Raw genomic sequence first — 18,924 nt, 5'->3', positions numbered from 1 at the left:
ATTCCAGTTTTGGAACACTTCTATGTTAGGGGCCTTATTTTAAGTACATTACACATATTATCTCAGTTGATCCTCACGACAAAATTTTGACATCCATATGTTATTATCCTCATTTTACAGATGAATACACTCAGGCCCAGGGAATGTAAGTCTGCTGCCAAGTCACATAGCCAACAAGTGAAGGAGTCAGGATTTGAACCCAGGCAGCAGGCTTGTACAGCTTGGCTGCTTCACCTCTGCTTCTTTGTTTGGAAATATTATTTACTTGTCTTCATTACTTAGTGCACTCCCCAAAGTTAATCTAACCTATGCCTCTGTTATTATTTCTTCCAAATGGAATCTATATTACCTTAATTATTCTATATCACCATATTATTCACTGCTACATCCTGATTATGATTGCTAAAAAGCAAGTACCACTTGATTTTTCTATGTGGAAATGGTGCTTTAAAAAAAAAAAAAGATGAAAGCCCAGTTACTTACTTCTTTAATTAACTCCTACTATTGAGAAAATGTACTTACCTCAGAAATTACTAAATATAGTAACAGTTTACTTTTATTTGGCTTTGGAGAATAAAATGTGTTGCGTATTTAATTTTTCCACATGACTAACCTTACCTTTCCAAGTGCCAATTCTAAAAAAAAAAAAAGTTATAATATTTTAAAGTATTTCTAAAGTAACCACTTCCATGTCTTCTTAAACAGAGAGTAATAAGCTCAACAGAATCTTTATGACTCAGAAACACCATGATGAATGCCTGTTATTTTTCTATTTAGTAACTTAACCTCTGTCTGCTTTTTAGCTTTTACACTCCCTAATATCATATCATCAGATGTCATTTTTTTCTGAGTGGGTTTCCTTCTGAAATATTTCTCCTCACACACTAGTAATATTTACCACATCACGTATGCTGTGTGCTAATAATGAAACAATCCCATTTGCTAATGCATATGCAGAAAATAAAAATAAATAATATGATAGAAATAAAAACATAATTTAGTGAGGTTTTTTATTACTATTTTCTTGACTCAGAGGCATTTTCCATCACTTCAAAATTATGGACTGTATTTGGGGGGCTGACAAGAATTGGACCTCTGGATAAGAAAAATATTATTCAGTTTTGAAATGTGTTGTAAGTTTAGAACTGAGTATAGAATTCTATCACTGAACAATACAAGCCTATTTTATAATATGCTTTTCATCCTATTAACTTTCTCAAGTAGTTGTGATTCAAAAGTAAATTATGTTATGCAGAATTCTCTTTGCTTTTAAAGGATTTTGATAATTCTATTGCTTCAGGGTTTGGGGTGAAGTAATACGATGAGTACATCAGGCTTAACAAAGCTATACCAGGCTGTTCACATAGTAACAGTTGTTTGGAGATAGATTTTTCTCAGTTTATTCATGGCTTGACTATCCAAAAGAAAAATAAACTAGAATTTTATGGTAGGTTTGTTGAACTTTATTTAGCTGTGTGGGTGACGTGAATAACACATGTACAAGATTAATTAGTGATTATTTTGCCGAGAAGCATAATGTTGTGAAGCCATCTGGTGTGTCATTATTGGGAGGGCGATCTTGATGGATTACTCATTAAACTCTTTCAACACTTTGTTCCAAGACTGTCAGCAGTCCTCTGGATTCTTATTAGGTTAAGGCTGTGCCGGGATTCAGAAGCAGAAGGACCATGGGGAAGTATAGCTTCATCTTTATCACCAGCAATAAACAGTTCAGCCTTGAGAACACTACCTCATGCTCTCTCAGATCGGTTAGTGGTGCATAGGCCATTAATCTCACTATTAACTTTTCTTCCAATAAAATACCTATCACAGCCCCACCTCAATGGCTTATAAAAGTATCTTAAAATAATATCGTGAACATCTGCATTATCTTGGAAGAGCTGAACAAGCTGCTCATCATCACAGCACAAAATAACTAGTTTCATCTTTTGTCATGCAGCACTCCATTTTTCATATTTTTGTTGTGTCTTTGATTCATGAATTTATTTACTTATTTACTCATTCAGAGAATATGGTTTCAATAGCTACTTTTACTCGTGATATGCTAAGTTCCAAGCTTACAGTCTGAAATAAAGCAGACAGTCTACCTTGACTCCCTGACTTTTCCTCTAAGCATTTTTCCTGTCCTGGAGCCACATTGTCTGGTGGTCCTGTGACAAAGCATATGACTTCTACAATCTGATCACGTATGCTACCTGAGGAAAACTGGCAGATGTGCATCCAGCCCTCTAAAAATGTATGTTCTCTCAGAATAGGTATCTAATGGATGCAGGAAAGTAAGAGCATGCTTATGTTTATTTGCTTCTGATTTTTTTTTCTGCAGCTTTGCTTTATTTACTTCCACTATATTTTTCTAATCCTCTTCAGCCCTTTAGCACCCCACTGATTTTTGTTGTTTATTTTATTTTAGTTACACTCATTCCTATGATTAGAGTTCAGAGCCTTTTACTATTTATCTTCTGGGCATCTCAGTTTTCCTTTCTTGAATCTATTTTCTGCAAACTTTCTCATGTGCCATAACTCAATTCCATTTCTGGAAAGCAGTGCTAATAATATTTTCCTAGGCCACAGACTGCTGGGAATAAAACTAATAAAGATGGTTATAACAAGATAGTTGGGCCACCTGACTTTAAATTCTAAAACAGATATAACGGGTTGATCTGACTGGTGGCTACCTGACAGGAGCATCCAGGGACTCAGAATATGAGCAAGGCTGTAAGCATCTGCTCATTGTTATGGGCCACAAATCCTTATAGACTCTTTCACTATTTCAATTTTATAAACAATCCACACACACAAAATAATATTTAAGTGGCTATTTAGGATGCTATTTAGGACTGCCAGCTTCTCTTCCTCAGCCTAGTTGAGGCAAATTTTATGTGAGTGGATTTCCTAATAGAGCTTTGGATAAAAGTGACATGAATTCATGTGTAAATAATGAAGCACAACAGCTACCATCTATTGAATGTTTCCTATGCATGGGGCACTTTTCCAACTTCTTTACGTATATTCTTGTTTGATTCTCATATCAACCCTGCAGAGTGGGGTTACTACCTTTATTAATAGCACAGAGTTTAAGAACAAAAGTTAGTGAGTATCTCCAAAGGTTTTGTTCTTCCTGTAACACCCAACTAGCTCCTGAGTTTCAGCAAGAGTCATGGAACATGTGGGTATATACCTGTAAGCAACACAGACTTTGATAAGGTCTTGACTTTGAGTTAAAAGAATGCAGACATGATAAATATTATATATACAATATATATATAATGAAAAATTGCTCCTTTGTAAAAAAAAAAGAACATTCTATGCAGGGAGGGACTCTATTGGAAGTTGGATAAGAGGATGGCTGGGACCCTTAATAACAGTCTTCCGAGGGCATGGCAGAGAGGATGATTGACAATTCTTCTTTATTATTGACAAGACAACACAATGAGAGTCCGGAAGTAGAATTTACCAACTGAAATATTTGCACGATACTAGATGACAATTAAAAGGGGCACTGTAGTACCTCATGGCGGATAAAATTTAATGATTATTTTATTATTGGCCCACATAGACATGGGAGGATAGAGGGGAGAGGCAGATTTCTTATGCTTAGCTGCACCATACCAAGCAGTTTAGTGACTTGGTATCAAAGCTCTGAAGAATTGATAGTTGGAAAAACAGATAGATCCACCCAGTCCTGGAACTACTATAAGAATTCTAGAGTTAAGGGATGCCTGGGTGACTCATCAGTTGAGCGTATGCCTTTGGCTCAGGGTGTGATCCCGAGTCTGGGGATTGAGTCCCTCATCAGGCTCCCTGTGAGGAGCCTGCTTCTCCCTCTATGTCTTCTTTTTTTTTAAGATTTTATTTATTTATTCGAGAGAGAGAGAAAGAGAGAAAGAGAGAAAGAGAAAGAAAGAGAGAGAGACAGAGACACAGGCAGAGGGAGAAGCAGGCTCCATGCAGGGAGCCTGATGTGGGACTCAATCCAGAGACTCCAAGATCACGTCCTGGGCCAAAGGCAGGCGCTAAACCGCTGAGCCACCCAGAGATCCATCCCTCTATGTCTTTGCCTCTCTCTCTGTGTATCTCATGAATAAATAAAAAGAAGTCTTTTTAAAAAAAAGAATTCTAGAGTTAAAGAACCATTTTTACTTGTCTAAGAAACAGAAATAAATCCATAAGTAAATTATAAATAAGGATGCAAAAAAGATCAATAAATTCAACTTCCTGATGGACTGAAAAACTATTGTGCACATAGTTCCATGATTTCCAGACTCTAAGTTAGGAAACGTTATATTGTTCCTGCACAATTTAATAGTAACTTTGTTGACCAAATTTTATTAACCATTTTATTGGAAGAAATTGGTGACTGCTATGAAAGGAGAATGAGTATCATAGTGTTATGTTCCAGCTGTTTCTCAGCCCTCTGGAAGAATGTAAGCTTTTCATTGTCAAATGAACCTCTCCATTGTCCATATCTAGAACACTGAATATGGAGTAGTAGAAGCTACAGCAGTCCAGATGATCACAGGAGTATAAAAGTGGCATAAGTGATTGCTTAGCACTCACTTAACGTAGCAAAAAATGGTTTTGGATGCCTTAACTTTCCCTGATGACATCATGTAATAATAACACATACCATTAGAAAAATTGCTTATAATATCAGATTTTCCATTATATAGTCTGGGGAGTGATGCAAGTGAGAACATTTTTAAAAGTTTAAAGTGCTATACAAATGCCAAATATAATTGTTTGTGGAAGACTATTAACATAGCAAAATATATCCCATCTATAAAATGAAGGCATCAGGTTCTGTGACTTCAGATTAACCTTCCAGTCTCAATGTCCCATAGCATTACGGTCTTGTGCACTGGTCATCATGCTGTGTGGTTGGCCGTTGCACAGTTACTACTAGGAACAAGAGCTGCCTTAGTACCTTCTGTGAAAGAGCTGGAAAAAGAAAAATTTCAGAGCCAAGTTGTTTAGGATGCTAAGAATTTGTATGTAAGAATGTGCTCAAAAGGGAACAAGATAAAATCCTATACTCCTGTAAGTTAACGTTTTAAAAAAATATTTTTGTATACATTTTTGTTTGTTTGTCTTCATGAAACAGTGGAGGCTCTCCATTTGGGAACATTAATGGCTGCCCATGGCTACTTCTTTCCGATCTCAGATCACGTCCTCACACTCAAAGATGATGGCACCTTTTATCGGTTTCAGGTAAGTTTAATGAAAATATTCCTTAACGGTAAATTAGAAGTCTGCATTTTGTTTGTTGATAGTTTTTACAAAAGTTTTGAAAATATGACTTATTGTATTTGATTTATTCTAGTTAGAAACTAACAAATGTTAAATATAAGACAGGAAAAAATAAGCAGGGAAAAATAGAATGTGCTTGGTTAAGACGATTTGTGAAAGCTGAATTGTGTGATGATTGAAGTTATGTTTTATATTAAAGCTTGAGAAAAATTCAGAGTGGCTTTCTGGAATTCAGGACATGGAAGAGTTTTCATGCATAAGCTGCATTAGCCACTGGGAAGGAAGTTGAGAGGTGTAAATGAATTGATTATACTCTGGACCCTATCCATGGTACAAGACTGTCTTCAGTCCAAGCAAATTCTCATGGGAATGCTTGAAGATCCAACGCAGAATTTAGCTAATTATACAAGCCCTCTTCATGTTGGTATTTGAGGCCCTTGTACAAGAAGACTGTGAAACCTGATGTGTATGATGCTTTGTGTGTGTGCATTCATCTGAGACAGAACTATACCGTAGATGATATGTGAACTGAGAAGAGTTGTTTAGGTTAGTTTCAAATGAGACAGTTGCTATTATTCTTTCAGAAATGATTGTGGACTCTGATTTTGGTCCTTGAGCATGTAGTTGACACTTAATCTCACAATGATTTCCCTGAAGTATGTTCTACATTTCATTAGGCAATATGGTTCATTAATAACTGACTGGTGAATTCTAGCTCATAAAATTAAGGCACATATAATACCAGAGTTCAGAGTTTAGCTCTAGGTATTTTTAGAGGATTGTCCCCATTGTCAAACTCGTAGACACTGGAGCATTTTTTTTCATTTGTTCTAAATATCATTAGATGTTCTGTATCTACAAATGACAAAATAGTAACTTGGGTGCCAAAGAACTTGGTTGGAAAATAGAGAACAAAGAAGAAATATGTTTTTAAAACATATAAAGATCTTTGTCTTCCTATAACACTCTCACTGCCACTTCCTTAGGACCCTTTTTATCCAAGACAAATAGTCAGAGAGCTTTATGCACCGAATAGCTAGGAGATAAAACAGTCTCCTGAAATCATGAACAAAATAAATTAGTTAAATTAATTGATTTTAAAGGGCTTTAAAATAAAGGAGCATTATCCTATACAGTTAAAGTAATGGTAGCTTAAAATAGCTTATTAATAAGTTAAAGTAACCTGTAGTCCTAAAGGTAACTTACAATAAATAAAAACTATTAGTGATTAGCAAACACAATATTTTGTAAGACTTTTTTATTTTTTAAAGGAGTTTTTTCCTACTGCAGGATTATGTTTTCCATATAATCTCACTTTCTCTGAAAATTTTTTCATATAGCGACTATAAGTAAACTTTAGGCCTAATAAAAATCTCACAAATTCTGAATGAAAGGATTTTTCTTTTTGCCAGTATAACAATTTTTATCTATTTTTGCAGTCAGTATTACAAGTAAAATCATCTCTGTGTAAAAGAACATATATCTATGAGGGAAGCATTGAATATAGTCTGTTTATCTCTGGAGACTTATCTAATTTAAATTTTTTCCTTAAAGCAAACTAGCTCAGGAATGGATCAAAGTTGATGATGATGTCTTGAGTGAGTAACATAATTTGCAATCTTTAACTCTGCTCTTGTCATTCGCAGACTGAAATTAGTATGCAGACGAGGTTTACATGTCTTAGTCATGGTCATGGGTCAAAAATATGCAGAGTTGGGAATGGGCCAACTATATTCTAGAGAAAGGAAAGACAGTTTTTAAAGAGCTTTAGAACAAGACAAGGGAATGGGTACAAATGGTAGATGTATTATGTCACTACTATTTTAATGACCTATTCACATATAAGTAGGATCTAAATGTGACATATTTGTAAATCTAATAATCATAGGATCTTAAAACCAAGATTTAAAAAAAAAACAAAAGACACTCCAGAAAAGTCAGGAATAATTGAATTTCTGCTTTAATGTCTGTGAAGGCATTAATTGGTTTATATTTCAACAGCTCTAATAATAGAAAACATTATTTTTCAAGGTGTCCACTTGCGTTTTTGTGTTGGTTCCAAGCAGCAGAAAGTTCTTTATTACATTGAACTGAAATTCAGCTCCCAGGCAGGATTTTTAAAATCATGAATTAAAATAGGAAACTTGCAATCTCATGTTTACTATTCCTCTAGTGAATAATTGAGATTTAACCATCATTAGGAATCTGAAGAAGCTTCAGGGCATGAGTTTGAGACAAACAGAACTCTTCATTTAATCTCATTGATATGCTGCAGTATGTAAATTTGTCTCAGTTTCTCAGCACATTTTAAATCTTGTGATTTCTGTATTTATTGTAAACTTGCAATTGTCTAATTATCCTCTAATAGCTAGCTGGAATTGAGATCTGACATGATTCTCCAGGTCCTAATTTCATGACTTTCATTACATTAGTATATGTGACAAAGGTTATTGAGCAGCTGCTGGATCAGTTTTATCATAACTAAAGAAGCCACCTGTGAAAAGAAAAGAGAAATTCATACATTAAAATGTCCTAAAGTCTAGTTGAACTTTAAAAATAAATTTTTAAATTTCCATAAACTATTAACATGTGTTATTCTTTAAGTTCTTTTTTACTATAAATTAAAATACCTTTCCTAGAAAGAATATCTTTCAATGTTAGTGAAGAATGTTGGTTTTATGGCATTTCCACCTAATATCACAGCATAAAATAACTTCATTCTTTTATTTTTAGTCAGGAGATTCTCACTAAAGTAAATGATAGAAGAATAAAGAAAAAAATATAAGAATTCAGCTAAGAACATTCCTTGTGGCTTTGAAGAAAAAAAGTATATGTCTGACCTGTCTGACTAGAATAAATATTTTATAAGTTAGATAGATATATACAAACATACACGCACTCACACACACACACACGCACATACACACACCCCACAAAATAAAGGGAATAATGCTTTTGAGAAGTATCTCAAAAACTAGTGGCTACAAGATTTTAACTACATTGTTCCCTCTGGTTCCCCTAGATCCTGACCCAATTTTACCCTCAAAGCTCTATTTCTCAAAGAGTCAAGTGGGATTCATGTGAGAATGGGGTCATAAAAATCCTCAAATGTCTTCCTTTGTCTACTTTTTCAACTCTCCCCACCCCACCTAAGTTCTTGTCATTTTGTTCACTTGTGTACAAACTAACATCAGTAGATTTCTTTATTCTTTATCTTAAGATTTCTTTATTCAGTAGATCAGCAATTCCTAAGAAAATTTAGAAAATAGATCACATCCCCCAGAAGTCTTGCATAGTTTGAAAAGGCTCAGAGGTTCAAACAGTTCTCCCCAATTATCTTTTCCCCATTATTGAGAATCCCTCTTCCAAAGGAAGGATTCTTTTGGAAGGAAGGATTCCCAAACAGTTAATCAGACTGCCTCAAATATGCTTAATACACATGGATAGTTAATATAACTGACTAATAAATATAATTAAGCCCACAAGTTTGATGTCTGTACTTACCTGTTTCATTGAATCCTGGAATCATCATCAAAGTTTGAAAGAGTAGATATGTGGTCATCCAGTTTCCTCATGGTCTGAAGCTATACATATCCATCTGCAGGCATAGAAAAGCCTATGAGAAAATACCAAATGCTGATGATAACAGGGTTTCCCGATAAGACAATTTCTTTGTACTTTTGTCAGTCAGTTTCTAGAACTTCACAGAATGAGATTTCTGTTGATTGTTAATCACATCAATCAAATTGATTAAAATTGAAACAATTAAAATCAAGTAAAATTAGTTTTTTAAAAAAAATCACCTCTGGTTTGTGCAGTTTAAAAATGCAAAGCAATAATAAGTGTTTTATGGAGAAATATTTTTTAAAGTGAGACAGAAAAGTCATTTAAATCTAATTGGATGATGTTAAGAGCTGTGTGATAAAATTAACAAAGCCAGACAAAAATGATTGCCAGATTTTAGGGAAAATTTTGATGGTTGACCTTTTGGATCTACTGAAGGTAAAAATGAGATACATGAATCATAGAAAACAATTTGTTATATTTAAACATATTTCATCCTGAGTCCTGCTGTTTTTAGTGTTTGTGGGCTAACAATTTTTTTAAATGATGCAATCAAACCTTTTACCTTTATGTCACTTGACATAAAATTGCAGCAAATTTATGACATTTTAAGTACCTGCTTGTGCTGCACACATTTGGAGACTGAACAATTGCTCAGCAAAGTAAATATATTAGTAAAGCCTTACAATTCCTCTTCGGGTAATTTTCCTGGATTAAAAAACATACATCATTAGCAATCTGTTCTGGATAATTGAAGAAAAGGAACACAGCTCATAAACCAAGAACTCTACTCATTTTGTATGTGTTTAACCTGGGTTCCACTTCTTTTTATTCCACAGACACCCTATTTTTGGCCATCAAATTGTTGGGAGCCAGAAAACACGGATTATGGTCAGTGCAATATCTCCTCATTTTATTATTAACAGCCAGTTTATATGAATGAACACATGCTCACATTTTATTGCTTTGTAACTGAGAAAAGAAAACCACAGTTATCAGTATAGGGCTGATACTGATAACTATCAGTTATATTTCTAACATTAAATTTGTGGATGGCTTTGTTTAGAAAGGCACAAGCCTGGTGGCAACTTTTTCCATGGCATAGCGCCCCTTACAATTATTTTTTTTAATGTTTCTTCTGAGTAGGTTAAGGAGCTATAAACAAGCTTTAAAAAGTTTTAATTATTATTCTCATAGCACCATGGTCCATTAGAAAGAGTAACCAGGGAGCTCAGAGTTCCAGAGTTCTGCTTTACTCTCCTACTCAGCTATGTGATTTCTGTTAAGTCCCTTGACTTTCTGGGGCTCCATATTTCTCACTGTTATTTCAAGCACCCTATGATTCTATAAGCAGAAGGTATATTAAATGTAGAGAAGCAAGCAGAGGAAAAGATATAATAGGAAGCTTAATTGTAATAAAAAATGTTTAGTGAACGCAGTTCAGCAACTGTGATTTTAGTTAAGCCCTTGAAAGAAGTAGGCCCCTAACAAGTATCCATCTTTTTGCATCTTTCTGAAAGCTAGTGTTCAAAGATAAGACTGAATGATTTTAAAATGTGATTTCTATGAAAATTTTTAAGGATTTTTTTTTCCTATGCCAAGTATCTTTATAGATGCTGGACTTCATCTACATGGTTAGGTAACTCATAGGCTAGATGAGAAGAACAGAATGATGCAGAAAGAGTTCCTGTTAAAGTTCTGAGTGACTATAACAGTGGTGTGTGCAGAATTATACAAAAGTTTAAAATAATGAGAGATTGACTTTACTTGGGGCATTACAGAATCATTTCACAAAAGAATTGAGAGCCATTTAAGTTGGATTTTAAAGGAGGAGGGGAAATTTGTCAGGAGACAATGCAGTGAATGCATTTGAGGTGGAGGCCCAGCATATGCAAGGGCAGTGAGAAGCCTTATAGCAGTCTGTCTTTCTTTGGCATTGCTCTTAGAGAAACCTTTTTGTAAGGACACTTTAGAATAATCCATAGAAAACCAATGGATCTATCCTTTATTTTTGTCATTTCAGAAATTTGAATTTAGTAGTTCATCCAAGATTGATCAGGTGCCAAAGATTCAAACTAACATAGGAAACAATAAAAACATGGGAATACTTATAAATTAATAGAATAGATGATTTCAGTATAAGAATACTGACTTATTAATTCAGGGCACAAACTCTTCAAAACTGATGCACTTAGGGAAAAAAAAAGGTGTTTTTAAAAATAACTGCTGATTTGTGGGTCTGAGCTGGAGAATATTGTGGAGATTTTGCCTAACCTAGGATGTTGCCTGAGAGTTATCTCGCTAAAAGATATGAAATTCTGGTGGAGGAAACATTTGGATGGCTGAGAAAGAATATTTTCTTTCACTATATTAGCATCCCAATATCTGTTTCTATGGAGAAAGACCCACATGCTGGAGGCAGACAGATCTGACCTCAAATGCTGTCACAACTTCATACCAACTGTGTGACTTTGGATGAGGCATGTGACATTTCTGAGACCCAGTATGCTCACTTTTCAAGCAGAAATAATAATATTAACTTTCTTTAGTTGTTTAAATAACCCAAATTAATATGCCCAAGGTCACTGATATTGCTTCTCTCATTTTCAGTAAATCAAAATTGTTTTGTGCTCATCATCATTATTGTCTGCCAGATATATTGCCTCCGTTCCTTGCAGAAAAGCAAATTTTTATCTCAGTGTTCTCTCTAGACATCTTTTGTGTTTTTAACAAATATGTTAGTGTTCACAATAACAGTTCATGTTTCATTTCACAGTAGATTGATGTTTCAATGCTAAGCCTGCGGAAATGGCATGGCCTACACAGCAAATCATTTACAGAACATCCCTCAAAGGCAGTCATCTCAAAATGATTAATGTCATTCAGTTTCACATTAACTCTTACTGTGTCCATTTCAGAGAGGGTCACCCTCTATTTTCTACCCAAAGATGGAGTGCCTGTAATTTGTTAACTAACCATAGACGTAGCCTTTGATTGTTAAATTAACCCCTCCTCCCAAATAAACATATACCTGCTTGTGTCTAGCTTGCTTTGGTTATATACAAGTGAAGAATAAAATAGTTATTCAGTAGGAAGTTATGAAAAAAGAGAGGAAGTAAATAATAGTGATCTCAGACACTCCTGCAGGTGGTGATGCTGCATTTTCTATGATTTTTCTTTTTAGGTACAAATAAATCATACCAGCAATACAAATTACCCAACTTTGAATTTCCTATCATCATGTGTCTAGAGAACACTGTTATGAAATGTGAACCCCTGTTTATAAAGATAATATTGATGGTGTTAAATAGTTGGGCTATGGAGCCCAAAGCACAATGATTATTTAGGCTGTCATTTCTAAGACAACTTGAGGCAGACAGGAGTTTCATGCCCAAAGCAGGTTTAAAGAATGTTTTCATTTCCTGTATTAGCAGCCCAACCTCTGTTTCCATCAACAATTTGAACTTATCCAGTAGGTTCTGCAAAATATAAACCTTTACAGGTCAGTTTATGTGGAGAAATGCTTTTCCATGCTTATCTTGGTCTTGTAGGAAAATAGAACACATTTGTCATGTTTAGTGCCTAAGGCAAGCCAGTATGGACTGCAGGACTACATATCTATGAACACCATCTTTTAAAAATCAAATTAGGTGATATTTCTGGTATTTTCACCCAAGTACAAAAAAACATTCCAAGCCAAGCCAATAAAAATAAAGTCAGGAATGGGCAGCCAGGTGGCTCAGCGGTTTAGCGCCACCTTCGGCCCAGGGCATGATCCTGGAGACCTGGGATCGAGTCCCATGTCAGGCTCCCTGTATGGAGCCTGCTTCTCCCTCTGCCTGTGTCTCTGCCTCTCTCTCTCTCTCTCTCTCTCTCTCTCTCTCTGTCTCTCATGAAAAAATAAATAAAATCTTTAAAAAGAGAAATGGAGTCAGGAATGGACTTCCTCAGGTGTACCTGCATCAAAAATGATCTAGTGCAACGAGCTCGCAGTAAAGGGGTACAGAGAAGCTTAAGAGAACTGTTCTAAGAAGTAGACACAGTAGCAGTGTTGCAAACTGAAACAGACACCATGACAGGATGTTTACTGCTATATCTAGGCACACATATTGCACACTGACGTTCCTATAAATGAACGCACATTCAATGTCTTCAGACAGACCCCTTTTGAGGATGGAGTCTTCAATGTTCAAATATGACTAGAACCCCAAGAAATCAAAATTTCCAATAAATACAGGAGCTGATTCTGTATTTGTATGACTAGCCCTGTTGAAGCCTGTCTTATTTAGTATTTCTATATTTTGTTCAAGATTTTCTGCATTAATTTTTATTCTTCTAATATTATTTATTTTTTTCCTGATTTCTGAGTGTTTTGGCACTCCCTTAACTTCTTCCTCCTAGGGAACTATCTCATTCAAGCTACCCTAGGGGTAATGCAACTGAGACCAACACATGGTAGTTGCAAACAGACATATGTATTCTCAGCATAAGGGCCTTTTTAACAATGGAAATTATTGACAACTTTGCATTAAATTGTAGGATGATGATTTGTGCCTTAGAAGATATTCAACCAAAGGTCAGTCTTTTCTCCAGAACAATGGAGGAAAGACTTAGGCCTACAAAAAGAGAATGTATTTATTGGCCCCTAAGAAGTAGACAATACTCAATTCAATTTCTCAAAGCAATGCTAAAATAATGTTAAAGAGATACAGAGAATTCATATACTTTTCATAGAAATAATAAGAGGCCAGCAAAAAGAAAGTGTTCTAGTTGACCAATCACAGCAACTAATTGTATGCTGATATAAGTCAATCGGAGAAAGACAAACATTATATGGTCTCATTCACTTGGGGAATATAAAAAATAGTAGGGGGGAATAAAGGGGAAAGGAGAGAAACTGAGGGAAAATATCAGTGAGGGTGACAGAACATGAGAGACTCCTAACTCTGGGAAATGAACAAGGGGTAGGTGGGCAGGGGGATGGGGTGACTGGGTGACAGGCACTGAGGGGGGCACTTGACGGGATGAGCACTGGGTCTTATGCTATATGTTGGCAAATTGAACTCCAATAAAAAATTAAATTAAAAAAATAATAATTACAGCAGCTTTGATATAAAGAGTAATTTTTCCTTCAGGGATAGATTTTTAAGTTGATCAGTTAATATTGGTAGAAAGATTGCTATATCAAAAGTTCTGTTTTGGGGAGGAATTTATGATTAATTAGAGAGATCATATAATGTTTGTCCTTCTCCGATTGACTTACTTCACTCAGCATAATACCCTCCAGTTCCATCCACGTTGAAGCAGATATAAATAATAGTGAAAGGGAATATAAGGGAAGGGAGAAGAAATGTGTGGGAAATATCAGAAAGGGAGACAGAACATAAAGACTCTTAACTCTGGGAAACGAACTAGAGGTGGTGGAAGGGGAGGAGGGCGGGGGGTGGGGGTGAATGGGTGACGGGCACTGGGGGGGGCACTTGACAGGATGAGCACTGGGTGTTATTCTGTATGTTGGTAAATTGAACACCAATAAAAAATAAATTTATTAAAAAATAAAAAATAAAAAAAATTCGAGAGATCGAATACACAATGATGCAATTTAAAAGAACTGTGAAGTAACTGCAGAAACAAAACCAAATAGCACAATGGCTTCACAACTGTCTCTTAAATCATGAGTGACTGACAAAGTAACAGAGCCTTAAATTATTGTATATCAGTGTATCATTCTGTAGTGTATAATATTTAAATATGGAGAATTCAAGATGCTGGGGGAAATGGAAGAACTCCACTTTTTAAAAGTAGGCATTGTTTATTTCCTGACTTAAAACATTGCAAAGCTTTCCAATGAATCCATCCTATTAATGAAATTGTAGAGGGGAAAGTGAGTTGCTCCAGCTTCATTTTTTTGGTGCTTAATTTATATATTGTTTATTTCATAAAAGCTTTAATTGAAGAGCCTCTACAGTTCTACTTCAGAGTCCTCCATAGAACTCCCAAAGTCTTTATCATTTACTTTTGATGCTATCCTGGTATATCTATTTTTGAAGCCAGATGTTAGTGGCTGTTAGTTAAAGAAGAGATTTTTTGAAAAATTCATAGGTTTTGGAGTAGAATAAAAAAATTAAACAGAATGTACAATTCCAAAACACCTCAATCCTACTCACACTCTTCCATATTATTAATACCTTACATTAGAGTGGTACATTTAGTATTATTGATGGACCTATATTGATGCATTATTATTAACTGAAGTCCATGGTTCACATTAGAGTTTAATCTTTTATTGTACATTCTATGGGTTTTGACAAATGTATGATGACATGTGTCTATCATTACTGTATCTTACAGATTAGTTTTATGACCTTACAAATTTCCTGTGCTCTACTTATTCATCCCACTGTTCTCCTTCCTGAACCCCTGGCAACCACTGTACCTTTCCTGTCTCCATAGTTTTTCTTTTTCCGGAATATCATGTAATTGGAATCATATAGTAGGCAGCCTTTTTAGATTGCATCTTCCACTTCATAACATGCATCCAGGTTCCTCTCAGTCATTGCATGATGGGATAGTTCATTGCTTTTTTTTTTATCATGGAATAATAGTTCATTGTATGAATATACTACAGTTTATCCATTTACCAACTGAAGAACATCTTGGCTGCTTCCACATTTAGTAATTATGAATAAAGCTGCTGAAAGCATAAGTATTCAGGTTTTTGTGTGGGCATTAGTTCTCGACTCATTCAAATAAATCCTTGGGAGAGTGATTACTGGATTTTATATGGTAAGATTATATTTAGCTTTGTAAAGTACACCCAAATAATTTTCCAGAATGGTTGAACCATTTTGCATTCTGACCAGCAATGAATGAGAGCTCCTATTGCTCCATGTCCTTACCAGTATTTAGTGCTATAGTATTTTGAATTTTAGCCATGCTATTAGACATGATGTCTCATTTTTTTAATTTTTAATTCCCCAGTAACATACAATGTTGAATATTTTTTCACATGCATATGTGCCAAGTGTACATTGTACATCTTTTTTGGTTGAGATGCCTGTTCAGAGTTTTGCTCACCTTTTAATTGGGTTGTTGTTTTCTTACTGTGAGTTTTAAGAATTCTTATTATATTGTGAATATCAGCCCATCATCATATATGTTTTGCAAAGATTTTCACTTAGTCTGGGGCTTCTGTTTTCATTTTGTTAATGGTGTCTTTTGCAAATAAGTTATAAATTGTAATGAAGTCCAACTTATCAATTTTTTTCTTTCATTGATTGTGCTTTGGTGTTGTTTTTTGTTTTGTTTTTGTTTTTGTTTTTTTTGGTGTTGCATTTAAAGAGCCATCGCCAAACCCAAGGTCACCTAGATTTTCTTCTATGCTTATCTTTAAGGAGTATTATACTTTTCTATTTTACGTTTAGGTTTATGACTCATTTTGATTTAACACTTGTGAAAGTTGTAAGGGCTGTATCTAGTTTTATTTTTATTTTCTTATGCAAGTGGATGTCCAGTTTTTTCAGCACCATTTATTGAAGACTATCCTTTCTCCATTGCATTGCCTTTGCTCCTTTGCTCCTTTATCGAACAACAGGTCGCTATATTTATATGATTGTATTTCTGGGCTTTCTGTTCTGTTCCATTGATACATATGTCTATTCCCTCACCAACATCGTAGGGTATTTATTACTGTAACTTTGTAATGGGTCTTGAAATTGGGTATTATCAATCCCCTAAACTGGTACTTACCCTTCAGTATTGTGTTATATATTCTGCATCTTTGCTTTTTATATAAAGTTAAGAGTCAGTCTTTTGTTATCCACAAAACAACCTACAGGGATTTGATTGGAATTGCAGATCAAGTTGAGAAGAATTGACATCTTGACAGTATTGAGTCTTCCTATGCATGAACATGAGTTATTTCTCTATGTTTAGTCCTTTCTCCAATATTTTCCATCAGAGTTTGCACTGTTTTAATAAATATCTGGCATTTGTCTCAGTTCATCTGACTTATTCCACTTAGCATAATACCTACTAGGTCCACCCATGATGTCATAAATGGTAAGATCTCATTCTTTTTTTATTGCTGAGCATTTCATTTACAGGTTTCTAGTTTTAGAATGAATAACTTATGAGAATAAAAGGTACAGGGTAGGGAAGTGGCCAATGGTATTGTAATAGTATTGTATGGTGATGATGGTAGCCATGCTTGAGAATATAGCATAATGTATAAACCTGTTGATTCATTATTTCACACACTTGAAACTAATATAATATTGTATGTCACTATACTTTAATTAAAATTTTTCCATTAGAATATAAAATAAATGTCAAAAATAATTTTATATTAACTAAAAGTTAAGATAGTAATATTTTGGATCATTAGTCAAATGAAATATATTACTAAAAAAACTCTGAAAAAAAAACCTCTGGTGCTCATTTTGTTAAATTCTTACCTAAGTATTTTCTTTTTTTAGCACACTGTTTACCTTTGTTTGCTAATGCCAATGGTACTGTATATTTAATTTCTAATTTCAATTGTCATTACTGGTATACGTATATATTTACATATATATTTATACATATACATATATAGATGTCATATGATGTTAGCTGTAGGGTTTCTGTAGATATTCTTTACTAAGTTGAAGAAGTTTCTCTCTATTCCTGGTTTGTTGAGAGTTTTTGTTGTGTTTGTTTTTTGTTTGTTTTTTCAAACAAATGAGTGCTAGATTTTGTCAAATTCTTTCTCTGCATTTTTTGATATGATTATATGGTTTTTATGTTTTATTCTATTGATATGCTGGGTTTCATTAATTGGCTTTTAAATGGTCAGCCAGCCTTGCATACCAAGAATAAATCTCACTTGGCTATGGTGTATGATTCTTTTTTCACAGTGTTGGATGTGAATTGTTAATATTTTATTGGAGATATTTGCATTTTTGTTCATGAGAATATTGATACATACTTTTCCATTTTTGTAATGTATTTTTATGATTTTTTTTTATTTTTGTGATTTTTGGTGCTAGGATAATACCAGCCTTATAGAATGTTAGGAATGACGCCTTTTGCTTCTATTTTCTGAAGAAATTGTGGGGAGTTGGATCATTTCTTCCTTAAATGTTTGATAGAATTCACTAGTGAAAACATCTTAGCTTGGCGCTTTCTGTTTTGGTGGATTATCAATTATTGATTCAAGTTATTTAATAGATACGAGTCTATACAGATTATCTTTTTCTCCTTGTGTTTTTGGTAGATTGTGTCTTTCAAAAAATTGGTGTATTTTATGTAGATTGTCAAATTTGTGACGAGTTGTTTTTAATATTCCTTTACTATCTTTTCAAAGTCCATGTATCAGAAGTGATAGCCATTTTTTCATTTATTATTTTAGTGATTTGCGTCTTCTTCATTAGCGTGGCTAAACATTTATCAATATTAATCTCTTCAAAGAACCAACATTTAGTTTTGTTGAATTTCCTTGTGGTTTCCTGTTTTCAAGTTCATTGATTTCTACTGTAATTTTTTAGTATTTCTTTTCTTCTGCTTGTTTTGGATTTAATTTGCTCTTTTTTTTCCATTTCCCATTTTGGAAGTTCAGTTTATTGGCTTTAGATCTTTTCTTATATATGTGCATTCAATGCTATAAATTTCCCTCTAAGCACAGCTTTCACTGCATTACAGATTATGATAACTTCTATTTTTATTGTCTTTTAGTGAAAGTATTTTTTTAATGTTTCAAGATTTATTTGACAATATGTTATTTATGTTGTTTAACTGCAAGCATTTGAAGGCTTTCTAGCAATCTTTCTGTTAATAATTTCTGGTTTAATTTCATTGTCTTAGAGTATGCTTTGTAAGATTTATATTTTTAAAATTTATTAGAACGTGTTTTATGGCCTCGAACATGGTCTATTTTGATGCATGTCCCACGGGAACTTAAGAAGATTATATGTTCTGCTGTTTTTGGATGGGGTATTGTATAAATGTCAATTAAATCCAGTTGATCGATGGTGCTCTTTTGTTCATCTTGTCTTTACCAATTTTTTGGCCACTGGATCTGTCAACTACAGTCTTTAATTGTAATAGTATTTA

At 34.3% G+C, this 18,924-nt stretch overlaps 1 protein-coding gene across 4 annotated transcripts in view; it reads left to right on the top strand.

Moving 5' to 3' along the window:
* RGS7 (regulator of G protein signaling 7) overlaps positions 1-18,924 on the top strand; it is a 502,122-nt gene that overhangs the window by 376,851 nt on the left and 106,347 nt on the right. For all 4 annotated transcript variants that reach the window (XM_055324554.1, XM_055324556.1, XM_055324553.1 and 1 more), the window contains 2 exons: positions 5,123-5,229; positions 9,672-9,723. In XM_055324554.1, the coding sequence (XP_055180529.1) occupies positions 5,123-5,229; positions 9,672-9,723 (159 nt within the window). The remainder of the gene's footprint in view (positions 1-5,122; positions 5,230-9,671; positions 9,724-18,924) is intronic.

This window comes from Nyctereutes procyonoides, unplaced genomic scaffold (assembly GCF_905146905.1).
Source record: "Nyctereutes procyonoides isolate TBG_1078 unplaced genomic scaffold, NYPRO_anot_genome, whole genome shotgun sequence".
Classification (NCBI taxonomy): domain Eukaryota; kingdom Metazoa; phylum Chordata; class Mammalia; order Carnivora; family Canidae; genus Nyctereutes; species Nyctereutes procyonoides.
Note: the sequence above shows the minus strand (reverse complement) of the source record. Positions and strands in the feature narration are given on the sequence as shown.